This window comes from Leiobunum rupestre, chromosome 11, assembly GCF_980474605.1.
Source record: "Leiobunum rupestre chromosome 11, qqLeiRupe1.1.hap1, whole genome shotgun sequence".
In the NCBI taxonomy this organism is placed as follows: domain Eukaryota; kingdom Metazoa; phylum Arthropoda; class Arachnida; order Opiliones; family Sclerosomatidae; genus Leiobunum; species Leiobunum rupestre.
The window spans coordinates 19,919,021-19,935,330 of NC_143394.1; the positions used below are offsets into that span (position 1 = coordinate 19,919,021).

The 16,310-nt window shown below is 33.4% G+C and overlaps 1 protein-coding gene across 1 annotated transcript in view; it reads left to right on the forward strand.

Moving 5' to 3' along the window:
* Nucleotides 1–16,310, forward strand: part of LOC149921956 (unconventional myosin-Ie-like) — a 189,144-nt gene that overhangs the window by 133,532 nt on the left and 39,302 nt on the right. The window contains exon 5 of the mRNA XM_090162099.1: nucleotides 14,940–15,027. Coding sequence (XP_090018225.1) covers nucleotides 14,940–15,027 — 88 coding nt within the window. The remainder of the gene's footprint in view (nucleotides 1–14,939; nucleotides 15,028–16,310) is intronic.

Consider the following 16,310-nt stretch of genomic DNA (forward strand, 5'->3'; position numbering starts at 1 on the left):
GTTATTTAAATGAAACAGCACTGATAAAAACCGTTATCCTATCAAATATTTGTCTACAACCTTAAACGCTAATTGGCTGTGTCGTTAGTCCCGCTTTATTGTGATTAACGTAACAGGGAGCCGTTGCCTAAATGAGAAAAGCTTAATTAACTAATTGAATCGTTACACGACCCGCGGAAAGATCAACTAAACCATCAAATAAAATACGTTACAAATCAATTTCATTTAAAACATTACTTTAATACAGTTAAAAATAAGGCAGTAGAAGTAAAAGTAAACATTGATGGTACAGTAGAGTACGCGACATTTTTATTTTTAGACTAGACTCAGGGACCCCTACTGATTTAGTAATAGTTAGCGTAGGGAGCTGTTGGCTCGATCGCGTGGCATGCAGGGCTGGCCACCACCCTCCTACGCATTGTAACCCGGCCACCTGAATTAAAGGCTTCAAAAAGTCGCTTGACGACTTAGGCCTAAGGTGGTGCCTTGGGTATTAGCCTAGCTGATTATTATTATTAGTTCCCATGTTAGATAACATTTCGGTTCGAAAAGTAAACATTGTACACTAAATGCAAATAAACTTGTGGTTGCAGTATATTAACGGATGTTTGAGACTAAACTACGCCGCTGGTAAACTCTTCTAAATAAACATTTACAAAGTTTTAAATACACTAAAAACCATATTTAATAAATTATTTGATTTTGCAACCATTGCAAGATCAATTTTTTTGTTCACGTTTAATTTAAACTAACTATTTATCACTAGTCAAATCCACGTAATACGAACGCGCGATCCCCAACCAGAATAAAAAATGAAATTAATTTAATTTAAGAGACGCAACAAGTGTTAAATTAAACCAAGTCAATCAACAAGTTGCTAAAGAAACTTACGCTTAGGAAGAAAGTTGATTTTGAAAACGCGCGTTGATTTAAACTTCTTAGTAGATTTACAAACAACACCGAAAGAGCGTAAAAGGTGAATCACAAATAACGCTGATAATCGAAGTTAAAATACAAAGTTTGTCGTCGGCAAATGGAAGAAAAACGTCGACTGCGTGAAAAGTAACTGAAGAGGCGAGCGCAGAGTCTGAAATATTCATCCCGCTGCCTCGCTAAACTACCTTCCTTCTGAGAGTGGCTGGCTGATTGTGAGAGAGCCAGAGAACACGCTTTTCGCGTCGAGATGTACTCGAACTGGCGGAAAGGGTTGCCATTGGTCCGCCTCGACACCCCTCGAGTCTGTCTCTCGAGCGCAGGAGCATCGCCTACCGTTTCCGCTTTCTACCGAAAATAGACATTTTGGTCCCCCTCTTTCACCGTAGCTTCAGCTCCCGGATATTTTACTACGATGGAACGTAAAAAAATTGCTTTTTTTCTGACGGTTTTCCAAATTTCGTGGCTTGCCATTTTTCACGCGGAATCGCCTTTAAATTGCGCTTTGCGAGAATTTTTATTATTTAATTTGGTTTGGTATTTTCTAGAGTTTTATTAAAATCTACCGTAAATGTTTAGATATTTTTAAAATTGGAATTATCTGGAATCAGAAATTGATTTTTGAAAAATCAAATTAATTTTAGATATCGGTGGGATTTCTTTAATATTCCTTTGAAATTCTACGAATATTTAAATTTTAATATAACATCAAATATAAGAGTTCATATTTGAAAATAAATATTTATTTTATTAAAATTTAATATTTATTTTCTTCTTTGGAAAATATTACTTATGAAAAATTTAATAGATTTTTTTAAATTTAATACGGGTTTGAAATTGAATACGTCTTTGGACAAAATATGTACGCTTTTTAAAAACTGATTTGTTTATATTTTTTAAAAAAATAAATACTAGAGCCTTTTTTAATACTAGAGTATTTCGGAGACAAATAAATACCAGAGATTCTTGAATACAGAAATAAATTCTAAATAATTTTGATATTAGAGCTTTTTGTAGACATAAATAAATAATAGAGCCTTTTTAATACTAGAGCTTTTTGAAAAATAATTTTAGTATACACATGAAAAAATGGTATATCCTTTTTGAAAAAAATATTAGTAAACACATGAAAAAAATGGTATAGCCTTATTGAAAAAATTAATGAATATTAGTAAACACATGAAGAAAATGGTATAGCCTTATTGAAAAAAATTAATGAATATTAGCTGATATAAAAACATAATACTGGCTTTTTTGACAAATATATAGATGAATTCTTCTCAAAGTAAAAGAAACGTAATAAATTATATAATCATTAAGAAGGTAAATATTGGCTCATTTATATAAACGGAAAACCACCTCTTTTTGAAAATTGAAAACTACCTTTTTCTGATAATTGAAAACTACCTTTTTCTGATAATTGAAAACTACCTTTTTCTGATAATTGAAAACTACCTTTTTTCTGATTATTGAAAACTACCTTTTTTTCTGATAATCGAAAACTACCTTTTTTGGAAACTTTAAAACCAGTTTTATTTTGAAAATTTAAAGCACCTTTAAGAAAATTGAAAACTAGTTCATTTTGAAAGATTTAATGATAATTAATAAATTTAAATATAACAGGGTGATTACACAAACTAAATAAACAGTTTAAAAAAATGAAAATGAAGCTACACGATTTCTTAGTCGCAAAACAAACATATCCGAAACATTGGCATTCGCTTAACCTAAAATCCGAGCCACTCTTGGGAGAATTTCGTGAATTGCAGAACGTGTCGGACGCGGTCCAGGGGGTCTAGTTAAATGACGAAATCGGTTGCCAGAAGCGGCCACCAGGGGGCAGGATTTACGTCCAAATCACTCGGAAGCTATCTTAGAAAAATAAACTACGAACCAATAAAGTTCGCTACCACATCTTACCCGGTTTAAAAATAGCTAACGCTCCCTTCCTAACCCTTTCGCGAGATTCTAATCAAACTTTTATGAATAGTTTGGCAATTAGCGGCCACAGCAAAGACACCTACCGTATTCATTGTTTACCACTTTCCCTAATTAGTTACACCTAAAATCGTGCGCGAGTCAGGTTTGATTTGACCTTTAACTTGGAAGTTACGGTCGTTTGTAATAATTTGTGTGCTTTTGTAAAAACCTTATAAATTCAATTTTTATATTTTTTGGAACTAAAACTGAAAAGAGGAAAGCCACTTTGGTTTGAAGTTAACCATTTCAAAAACTAGTATAATAGTCGGGGAATTTTAAGAACTAGTACAATAGTCTGGAAATTTTAAGAACTAGTACAATAGTCTGGAAATTTTAAGAACTATTATAATAGTCGATAAATTTTAAAAAGTAGTATAATAGTCTGGGAATTTCAAAAACTAGTACAATAGTCGATAAATTTTAAAAACTATTATAATAGTTGGGGAATTTCTAAAACTAGTATAATAGTTGATAAATTTCAAAAACTAGTATAATAGTTGATAAATTTCAAAAACTAGTATAATAGTTGATAAATTTCAAAAACTAGTATAATAAATAGTTGATAAATTTCAAAAACTAGTATAATAAATAGTTGATAAATTTCAAAAACTAGTATAATATTTGATAAATTTAAAAAAACTAGTATAATAGTTGATAAATTTCAAAAATTAGTATAACAGTCAGGGAATTTCAAAAACTAGTATAATAGTCGATAAATTTTGAAAACTGGTATAATATTCGGGGAAATTTAAAAACTAGTATAATAGTCGGGGAATTTCAAAAACTAGTATATTCGTCGATATATTTTAAAAACTAGTATAAAAGTTGGGGAATTTTAATTATAAAAGTCGAGGATTTTTTACAACTAGTATAATAGTCGGGGAATCTTAGGAACTAGTTACAAAGTCAGGGAATTTCAAGAACTGTTATAAAAGTCGAGGAATTTCATGAACTATTATAAAAGTCGAGGATTTTTTACAACTAGTACAATAGTCGGGGAATCTTAGGAACTAGTTACAAAGTCAGGGAATTTCAAGAACTGTTATAAAAGTCGAGGAATTTCATGAACTATTATAAAAGTCTGGGAATTTCATTTTAGTTGCAAATAGAAAACGTTTACTTAAATATAGTCTAAAACTTACTGGTCAAATGTTTTCCTAAATTAAATTAGCGTTAATCTTGGAAATGGTCAAGGAAAGCTGGAAAAGTCATAGAACTTGTATCTGAAAAAAAAAACATGAAATATTTTTTCCTAGTCACTGATTCCCGGAAGAAAAACCACGCCCTCCACCTTTCCTTGCGCAATCTTTCGCGGGTAGGGTAAAGACACGCCCAACCTGAATACTATACATTCTTGCTAATACAAAATATAAGAAATAATAAAAACTCATGGATTGGAGACTTTGAGCAAAGCAGGAAACCAAATCGGTTCAACTTTAGGTGATTTTATCATATAACATAATTTTAATATAATTTAAAGGGAATATAACCTGTAGTACTTAATGTCGCCTTGACCAAATTGTTTCAATACTGTCCGCGCCATCTTATGCGCTTATTAGTGGTTTGTAACGGAGATAATCCGACTAAAATTGATTAAGGTGTTCAGTTCGTTAGGTTTCTGAGAGCTAACAAAGCGTTATACATTTTTCGCCTTCAGGAGCAGCCTGCAAATCCCACAGCTACCAGCGAAGTTAAGCAATGAAAACGTTACGGGAACTTCCAACTGCTATATTATGCACTATGTTCTTAATAGACGGGTTAAGCCACCCCTCGGAAACGTGAACGGGGAAACTTTTAGGGTGTATAAAGTTACTCAGCTACATGTTTCTACTATACATGTCAAATGTCTAACAATCTTAAAAAAAAGGTTTATTTTTAAACCTTTAAGGGTTTTTTTCTGATATCGTTAACAGGTTTATAAAGGATGTTATTTTCACCTTAAATAGCATTTTTCCTTTTAGAGTGTTTACTTACACGGTTTGGCGTGATTTTGTCCTCCGTTTTCGTGCCTTTATTTCACCGTCTGTGATATAAAACTATTTCCTTCAGGGTCCTTAGCTACTCCTTTCAGGGTCCATTGCTACTCCTTCCAGGGTCCTTAGCTACTCCTTTCAGGGTCCATAGCTACTCCTTTCAGGGTCCATAGCTACTCCTTCCAGGGTCCTTAGCTACTCCTTTCAGGGTCCATAGCTACTCCTTTCAGGGTCCATAGCTACTCCTTTCAGGGTCCTTAGCTACTCCTTTCAGGGTCCATAGCTACTCCTTTCAGGGTCCATAGCTACTCCTTTCAGGGTCCATAGCTACTCCTTTCAGGGTCCATAGCTACTCCTTTCAGGGTCCATAGCTACTCCTTTCAGGGTCCATAGCTACTCCTTTAAGGGTACTAGACTACTAATTTTCGGGTCCATAGCTACCAGGGCCGTAGGTAGGGCTGGTGCCATGCGTGCGATAGGGTATAGGGGTGCCAAAATTGTTCCTTATTATTATATTAGGGGGCGCCAAAATTGCAGCTCGCCCCTGGCGCCATTTTCTCTAGCTACGGCCCTGATAGATACTCCTTTTGGGTTCAAGACTACTCATTTTAGGATACTAGACTACTCTTTTTAGGATACTAGACTACTCTTTTTAGGATACTAGACTACTCTTTTTAGGATACTAGACTACTCTTTTTAGGATACTAGACTACTCTTTTTAGGATACTAGACTACCGCCTTAAGGGAGCTACACCCTACTGGTGTTAAATAACTATCTACGTATACCGTTTATACAAACTTTTCGGTTTTTAAATTTGGGACAAGAAACCCTTAAGGGTGTATATATTGAGCCTGAAGAGTGTTTTTTATATATATTAGACCCTTAATATACCATTAAAAAACCTCTTTTTTTAAGAGTGAATGATTAACCTTTCTGTTAGTTAAATTTTCTAGCTGTTAGTTTTCGGAGCATTTTCAAATTCTAACAAGCGCAGTATATTGAATACCGTCGTACGGGCAACGATACTTCACCTAGCTATTTTCGGACCAGTAGCTAACGCCATTTAATCTGAATGGAGTTCCGATATTAATTTTGAAATTACACATTTAAGCACGTTGGATATACTCCTACGGTATGGATCAATATTATTAATAGCGCCGTAACCGTTTAGATAATTGATGAAACTAACATTCCAAGCGTAGATTCTCCCCGTCGACAGCCTTCGTACACACTTCGAAGTAGGTAAGCCTGGTCGGAGGGTCGTTAATATTAGCATAGTTTGGATCTCAACGACTAGATCACCCAGTAAGACGAATATATTTACTATATGACAAGCTTCAGGGTTGGCAAAAAACCGGGTTTTCCTGGAAAAAAAAAACCTTTGGTCCGGTTTTTGACGGTAAAACCGGATTTAAATGGTTTTATCCGGATTTTTTAAAATATTTATTTTTGCCATACTTTACTGCTTCTAATAATAAAATAAATAATAATCAGCTAGGCTAATACCCAAGGCACCACCTTAGGCCCAAGTCATCTAGCGACTTATTATGCCTTTAAACAGGTTGCCGGGTTACAACGCGTAGGAGGGTGGTAGCAAGCCCTACATGCCACGCGAGCTAACTATTACCGTTAACCTCTACAAGTTTTTATGGAAGGGGAAACCGAAGAACTCGGGGGAAACCCCCTTTAAAGGGAGTATAACTTTTTCAGGAATTCGGGGCAATACATAATTCCCTCCCCTCATTTTTCTAACCAGTGGTTTTTGAGGAATTCTCCCACTAAACGCCTTTCGTGAATCTAAAACCACGTACCGCATTATTAAGAAATTATATTTGAATAAATATCCAAACTATAATGAAAATAATAAATTTATAGCTCAGATATAGTTGTTTATATGTAAATTAAGGATCATGCATTTAAAAAATAAACACTAAATATGAAACAATAAAGGTTTCTAGAGAGAAAACTTCTTCCTCTAATAGAAGAATTGGGTGTTTCTACTATCGTTCTAGACTAGCGCTATGAGCGAGAAAAGATTGAAGCTATGGCGCACCCTACCAAAGCGCGTAAAGTCATGGTCTGTAGTGTCTGCTACTATTTTATCTGTCCGTTAAGTATTTTAAAGCTTCAGCCGCGACTCTTACCTTAACCTCTCAAGATCCAGATGCCTAAAGAGAGTTGGCATCATTTTGTGGTAGAATGATCGATCCAGTTTGGATGGAAGTAGATAAAGTTTGTTGGCTGTTTTCTACTTTTGGACCCAGTTGGACTACGAAAAAAGCTGAGAAACTAGTTAAGATAAATAGGTATCTTAATAAATAATTATACTAAGAAGTTGAAGATCTTAAAGAACCTATAAACTTAAATAGACTATAGATATTTAATGATTAGAACAATCAATAAGATGAAGAAAAACCACTGAACTAACTAACTAAAGTCTCACAATTTGAAGTTTATTTAAAGCAAACATTTTGCTGATTAACAAAACGTTTCCGGTTTATTTTCTTGTTTTTATAGTTTCTTGGAGCGTTATTGAATTTTTGAAAAATCCGAATTTTTTTTGGGTTTTTTCAACGAGGATTAAACCAGGTTAAACCAGGTGGTTAAAACCACCTCGCCAACCCTGCAATATCGGATTCACTTAAGCCGATATTGGCCGATACCGATATTAGAAAAATAGGCCGATATATCGGTACATCCCTACAAGTGATGCTAAGCCTCGATGTAACTATACATGTAGTAAATATGTGTTTCTTTTCGGGAATTTGGGTTGGGTAGATACGTCGAAAGCGGGCAAGGTTAGATTGAGAAGATGACGCTGCTAGAGACCCCATTGAAGGTTTTAATGAGGCGATACTGTTGAGTGTCTCCAATGTTATGAATTCCAAAATTCTACTTCGTTAATCATCCGGAGAATTCTCAACCTCCCGCGAGCGCGGAAGAGAGAGAACCTTCTGATGAGAAAGATTTTCCCCTTTTTTAAACCATACACACATTTTTCTTAGAATTCCAGAAGAAACACGGATAAAGATGAAATTTTAGATTATTTTTTAGCTTTACGCCTTCTTTGTGACGGGCGTGGGAAGCTAATGAAATTACGCGTGTTGTGAAGAAAATTTTAAGATTTTCTTGATAGATTGCGTAACTGTTTCTAGAAATATTTACTTTCATTGTTATTATCGAGTAAAATCAGGAATGTCCTTTTTTGATAATTTTGATCAAATCTAAGTTCAGTTGGTAAAATGGAAAATTAAGAGGATTTGAGAAACTACGCTGTCTTTGGAAAAGGCTTAACTAGAAATCGAAATACATAGACGGTGTCGCCATCTATCAGGCCAGTTTAAAAAACTATAATTTGAAAGTAACGACTGGTTATTGAAATTTGAGATAAAATAAGTCAACTAAATGAATTAAGAAAATAGGCCTTTTCTATAAAATAAGCTACGCTTGCTGAACTGGTTTTTATGTAGTTCATTCGTCACGAAATTCGTAGAAGTTCAGTTCAGTTCAGGCTTAAAAACAGCGTGCCTCGTCGAATTAACCCTAAAAAACAGGGTGCCTCGTCGAATTTACCCTTATGTCCATGGCTTTTTGTAGAAAAACGTCATAAAAACAAGAAGGCCAATGTTACTTTATAAAAAGACCTATTCTTTGAATATAGAAAATTATGCGTTGCGAATTTATAACATAAATATATTTTAGTTAGTAACAAAAAAGGGTGGTATCATATTACTAGACATATTGTTAAATAAATAAATGATCATATTACCATAATACTAGACATATTATTAAATAAATAAATGATCATATTACCATAATACTAGACATATTATTAAATAAATAAATGATCAACTTACCATAATACTAGACATATTATTAAATAAATAAATGATCATATTACCATAATACTAGGTATATTATTAAATAAATAAATGATCATATTACCATAATACTAGACATATTATTAAATAAATAAATTATCATATTACCATAATACTAGACATATTATTAAATAAATAAATTATCATATTACCATAATACTAGACATATTATTAAATAAATAATTTACATGTTCTTAGTAGTGTAATCGTCTTAATTAAAAGTGAAGCTTTAAGAACGTCCCTGTCCAAATTGTTTGCAAGCGGGTACGTCGCTTATACCTTTGGGGAATCTCTCGATCGCGAATGAAAGAATACGTGTACTAACTGAGAATACGCTACCTACACTGGCTTAGAACGCTATTATGAGCTTAGTTTTCCGTTCTGATACGGGATGTAGATACTTGGAAGATAAGAGCTCTTGCCAAGTTATTTAGTCATTTGTGGCGGGAGAGAGAACTGAAGAAGATATTCCACCATTGAATGATCACAATAACAGGTACCCGGAGCGGGAATTAGATTAACAAAAAAAGTTAAATAAAAAGAAGGCATTCCCTCCCATCTGGCGGCGTTTTTTCAAAAGAGATTTCGTTTAAGACTTGTTCCTTTTTTTAGTTTCCACATTCTCTTTATCCCTCTCAAAAAATGAGATCTAGGAATTGTAGAAAGTTCTCAATAAACGGAAATATTTTCCTCGAAATTCTATGACGTTTCGCTCTCAGGTAGCTTTTGGCTCATGGCTCGTGTTAAAGTTTAGATGGTTAACCATAAGCCTCAGATGATGTATATTTTTTGTTGCAAAGTGCTTTTATTCCTTAGTGAAATTGAGCTTCTCTAAGTAAACTTTTATAAAAATCTTCCTTTGATTTGTATTTTATTTCAATAAATATTTTACAAAGATTCGTAGAATAATTTTAGTGATCCATAGCATTTAATTTAGGGGTTCAGATTTCATTTTTCGTTTGTAAATTAAATTATTTCATATCATCAGTAAATTATTGTTCAACATTCCGTTTAAATTCTAGTAGACAAAACTATTTAAAAAATGATTTTATTTATTAAAATAATAAATTCATATTGGACTTAAAAGGAAGGCCAAGCTTACGTCATTACAGTCTAGCACACAGTAGAAAATCTATATTTCCATACACCGCACAGTAGTATGTAAAATTGGTATTTTCTGCTACGTTCTAGTCTGTAATTGCATTGAATAATGACGTAAGCTCACTCTTCCCTGCTAGGATTAGACTGCCTATTTATAAAAGCACCAATTTCAACTGACCCTTGCTAATTGGTATCTTTAAATTGCAGTATATAAGAACTTTAAACTCCTGCTAAAAACGTTTCTTTCCAACTGATAAAAAAAACAATTTTTACTCAAGTTTCTACAAAATACAACTAACGTTTCTACAAGACCCTACTAAAGTTTCTACAAGTTCCTACTTAAGTTTCTACAAGATCCTTCTAAATTTTCTATAAAATCCTACTTAAGTTTCTACAAAATCCTATTAAATTTTCTACAAAATCCTGCTAAACGTTTCTACAAAAGCCTATTAAATTTTCTACAAAATCCTGCTAAAGTTTCTACAAAACCCTACTATAGTTTCTAAAAAATCCTACTAAACTTTCTATAACATCCTACTAAAGTTTCTACAAAATCCTATTAAATTTTCTACAAAATCCTGCTAAATTTTCTACAAAATCCTACTAACGTTTCTTTAAAATCCTACTAAAGTTTCAACAAAATACTACAAAAGTTTCTACAAAATACTACAAAAGTTTCTACAAAACCCTACTATAGTTTCTAAAAAATTCCACTAAAGTTTCAACAAAATCCTACTTAAGTTTCTACAAAACCCTACTACAGACTCTACAGTTTCAACAAAATCATACCAACTTTCCTCCAATACTTCTGAGGCAACTTTTAAAATTCCGCTTCTGACGCGTAACTTTCGCCAGTCTATAAAAGAGAGCTTGCATTCGTGTTAGTTTTGTAAAAGTATCTTCAGCCATCACGGCTTCTGAAAGGTGCATGACAAGTTGTCTTTTGCTCGGTTATCAATCATACTCAAACCACGCTCTCGGATAGCGTTAACATTTCCAACACGAACAAGTCAACCGCTAATTACCTCCGTGCAACGATATGTTCATTCACAAAGGTAACGCCATAGACCAAGGCTTAGAGTGGGACTTTTTATTTAAGAAACTACTGCCACATATTAGTTGAAAGTTCGATTTTTCAAACGATGTCTTTTTTTCTATTCAAAATTCCACCGTATACAAGCGGTGTTTTGCTATACATATATACACTAAATATATAGTGTAAAAAACTTGGTGAGGTCAACGGTAATTTGGTTAATGTACGGATTACTTTAAACAGTGTTCTGCTATATACTTTAAATATTCTTTAGGAAAATATGATATTTTTTGCTATTATTAAATGTAATTGCATTGTTTAAATTAATTTTAGTGGCTTCATAAGTAACATTCATTAGTTTAAAATGTTTAAAGGGCACAAATCGTCTCGATTTAGTCCCTTACATCTATGTAAAATTACCTTTTGTTTAAAAATAAAATTGAATTTAATATTTTAATATATATATAATACGCTAAAGTATAGTTGCCGAAGTGACCACCGAGTGGCGCTATTTCATTACTGATGGCGGCACGGTGAAAATCTTACGTATTATGGGACTTTCAATTGGATGATTTATCTTATATATTAAGTTTGCTTTTATAAATTGCGAAACCTCAACTAGAAACTGCAAACATATGCAAATTATTAAAATATCAAAGAATACGAAATAGTTTTGGTAGAATGGAGTCCCGGAAGAGATTAGGACTAATGTGTTTAATTTTCAAATTGAAATGCGGTGTTGCGTTATTATACCAAGTCCTATATTGAAGGACTAATTTACTCTACAGTTAGATTAAACTATAATTATGAAAATTATCCTCTCTCACGTATAGCGTTGTTCCCAGCTCAATTAGCACTATCAACTTAAGGAGGTCCGATAGAAACCCGTATCAATAGAATAATATTAATAATCAGCTAGGCTAATACCCAAGGCACTACCTTAACTTAATTCCGATAACATTTTATAAATTATTTATAAGACAGGACGGTGTTAAAAAATTTTAAATTTAAAATATTCAGCTATGTGGTAGGACAAGTCAGGGTTGGCATAGAACCAGCCATACCGTTTATACCTGGATAAAACTGGTTATAGCCACTTGAAAACATCAAGATTATTTGGGCTTTTTTTAAATTAAAATTTTACAATATTTGAACAAATTTCTGGGGAGTTCAAATTATCCTCTAATTGAGGAGGTCACGGGTAGGTTAAATTTTGAAAGGCTCGCCGCCTCGCTTTGGGCATTAACAAAAACTATGAGAAAATCAAAATAATTTAATTATTTAATACAGTTATTTATAAATTACAACAATAACAGCAGACAATTTTCTACTTATAAAATGAGTGACATAAGTAAAAGTCTACGCTGTTTATATTTTAGCCGGCTTTAGTATTAACGGGTGCTTTTTAAATCCTGAACAGTGAGTCCCCTTAGATTATTGGCCCATGATTAGTGCAGTGTGGTTATAAATTGATAAATATACCGACAATATCGCCATCTGTCTAAAGCATTTCAAAGTATAATTTCAAAATAATAAAACATCGATAGAATTTATGATAACCGATTAAATCGATTTTGAAATACGTTATTTACGACAAAGAATTCACTCTTAAGTATTTAAATCAATAATTGTCATACCAATAAATTATAATGTTAATATCGTTTGGGCTTTTTCACGTAACGGCCAACAAAATCAAATCAATCGATTTTTTTATTTAAATCGGAGTTTTTTTTATTTTATTGAATTTATTGATTTTTATTAAATTAATGGCTCTTTTCCTATATAATTAACTGGTATTTTACTTTTATCAATTAGCTAATCTTGAATTAAATGAAATCGGAATTAAATTTAATTACTATTTAATATTTTAGTTTTGCTCAGATTTTCTATGTATTTTATAAATTAAACTACGCTTGCTGAACATTTTTTATGTAGGTCATTAAAAACCGGGTGCCTCAGGTTTTTTCGTAGTAAAACGTCATCGATACGTCACCCGTGACGCCGCAGCAACATCAAAACAAGAAGACCAATGTTACTTTATTCAATAAAATCCTACTTAAGTTTCTACAAAACCCTACTATTGTTTCTAAAAACTCCTACTAAATTTTCTACAAAATCCTATTAAAGTTTCTACAAAATCCTGCTAAATTTACTACAAAATCCTGCTAAAGTTTCAACAAAATACTACAAAAGTTTCTACAAAACCCTACTATAGTTTCTAAAAAATCCTACTTAAGTTAATTTGTTTACAAGAAAAATAAAAAATTAATAAATAAAAATAAATAAAAATGGCTAGTTACGGATATATTTTGTCGAAATCAAAGTGATTAACTTGTTTAGTAATTGGGTCAAGCAAAAAAGTGAAAAATTCTTGAATTATTAATTGAAACCATATTGTGAACGTCAATCGAGAGACTATAACTACGTCCGTAATCCAAAATGGACGTAGTAAAAACGCGGAAGACGGGGATGATCAGGCGTTTGCCTGATCGACTTCTCAACTTAATTACCTAAAATTAGGAATTAAGTCATTGTATCTTTCAACAAGGTCCTCCCCCTTAATTCGTTAATTGAAATTAGAGAAGAGACGGCGTAATAGAATTTGGTTTTCACGTACCCATCATCGTTCGGCCATTCTCCCTGTTTCAGTTTTCTCGTCAGGCCATTGCCGCAATTACTCTGAGAGCTCCACTCTAAGTACTTTGGAAAAAGTATACTTGTAAAAGAATTTTGTTTTACCAAAAAAAACCGGCTGGTTTAAACTTGGGTTTTTTAATTGGATCAATCCGCTTTAGTGATGGAGATTGTACAAGGTAAACACGCGCGTTCTTTCTGGAACTACGTTATTCACCGAACGTAATATGTCAGGAATTACTGCAAGAATGTTTTAAGGGTCTTTGTAACCTTGGACCTTTACTCAGATTGATGTAAGGTGTAATCATGCGCGGAACTTTCGACCTTTAGAATGTATTTATTTCTACCAGAAGTATATAAGATTTATATTACGAGATAAGTATCCATCTACCTATCTTGCTTATGTTATTCGCTTGAAACATGTACCTACGCGGGAATGCGGGATTATGTTGATTAAAAAAAACGTTTACGAAGAAAAAATAGTGTGGGGTGAAAGCCTTCATGTCCAGGGTTGTTCAAAATGCATTTTGAGTTAGAAAAAGTATTTTGCATTTTACATTTCGTATTTCGAGTTTCTAGGAAACTAGTTTGCATTTTACATTTCGCATTTCGAGTTTCTAGGAAACTAGTTTGCATTTTACATTTTGCGTATTTTCAGTATTTTTACCCGCTAGCTTGCGTAGCCAAAAAACACAAAAATTATCCGTTAGGCCTAACATAATATTTTCGCGTCGACGCAAAAATTATCCGTTATACTTACCGCAAGGTTTTCGCGTCGACACCAAAATACGCAAACATTCTCCGTTAGGCTTAACACAAGGTTTTCGCGTCGACACCAAAAGACCCAAAAATTATCCGTTAGGCCTAACATAATTTTTTCGCGTCGACACAAAAATTATCCGTTAGGCCTAAATCAAGGTTTTCGCGTCGACACCAAAAGAACCAAAAATTATCCGTTAGGCCTAACACAAGGTTTTCGCGTCGACACCAAAAGACCCAAAAATTATCCGTTAGGCCTAACATAATTTTTTCGCGTCGACGCAAAAATTATCCGTTAGGCCGAACACAAGGTTTTCGCGTCGACACCAAAAAACGCAAAAATTATTCGTTAGGCCTAACACAAGGTTTTCGCGTCGACACCAAAAACGCAAATATTATCCGTTAGGCCTAACACAATATTTTCGCGTCGACACCTAAAAACGCAAAAATTCTCGGTTAGGCCTAACACAAGGTTTTCGCGTCGACGCTCTTACCATCGCGGCGTTTTCGTCCGTTTGAAAATCCGCCTTTACAAAGACCATGTAAAACTTTGCTTGCACGTTCAAGCGTCTATTAAAACATTGTTTAGTAAACCTATGGCAGTCTAGTGGTGAAAATTAATAAAAAATTTCTTTAAATTTTAGTGGTGAAAGTGGAGCTGGCAAAACAGTAGCAGCAAAATTCATTATGCAATACATCGCCCAAGTTTCCGGTGGAGGGCCTAAAGTTCAGGTAAAGTCCAAATCTTTTTACCAGCAACTCAACATCTAGCATAAGTAACATTATCGTAAAAAGTAGGACAAGTTCTATTCTCCCAACGCTACTTTTCGAATGACCCCTAAATCATAATGTGGATAACGACTGAAAATTATCTTCGTTAGTAGATCTTAAAACTACCAGGTAACGATACCAGATAAATCTCCGCTTTTTTCAATCTTATTAAATTTTTAAATGCTTTGAATTGGGGGAACTATTACAAATAAATAATTATAAATAACTATACCTTTATTCATACGAAACTATCTTTGGAAAATGTACTCACTATTCTTTTAATTAATTACTAATTCACCTCTGCAGCTCAATTTAAAATATAAGAAGAATTAATATTATTCCTTATACCTCTACGGTGTAAGGAATAATATTGGTTTACCCTTACCTAATCTTGAAAAGCGTATCAGTATGATCATAAATAACATAATAACAATAAGTATAACACTTCCTATTGTTTTAATTATAATTTCCTGACCGAACCTTTTTTCGACACTGACACTCTTGAGCACCTCCGACTTCGACTTGCACTCGCACTCACAAGGAGAGTACCCGAGGTGTTTATGGCCGATTTTGTTCAAAGTCGGGCGTAATGTAGACCTAAATGAGATATGAAATTTGTTATAATTTACCCAAACGTGATGACATTCACCTAAATGTGGTCCAAATTACCCCTTTCGTGATTTGAAATTTTTTTTAAAACTTTTCGTAGCTAGGACCCTGTGAAACCGAGAAAATCCCATGCTTTTTTAAATGGAGATTTTTTGGTTATAAGTGGTCAAAACCATATTCGGTTGCCATGGCAAATAAAATGGGTAGTGCAACGTCTCCTTTTGGGAAATTTCATATCTCATATAGGTCTACATTACGGCCGACTTTGAACAAAATCGGCAATAAACACCTCGGGTACTCTTTGTGAGCAGCGTGTTATCGTCTTTGGCAGTTGTAGATTTCTCATCAAGCATATTAAAACACTAGGTGGCTCTGGATTGCGCAATAGCTCTGAAAATCAGTGATAATTTTTCTTAATTAACATTCTTATCGTTATTATGTTACTTATGGTATGATGGTTCAAAGAATTTCTGATTTCTGCCACCTGGTGTAACTGAAGCTAGTTACGTGAAAAACAAGTCGAAGTGCGTTTTAGTAGACGATTTTTTGATTCAGTTTTTGCTCCTTACTAAAGACATTTTTCTTAGGTATAGCAGTAGAATAAGAAATCTCGGACACAAAGGATCATTTCCATT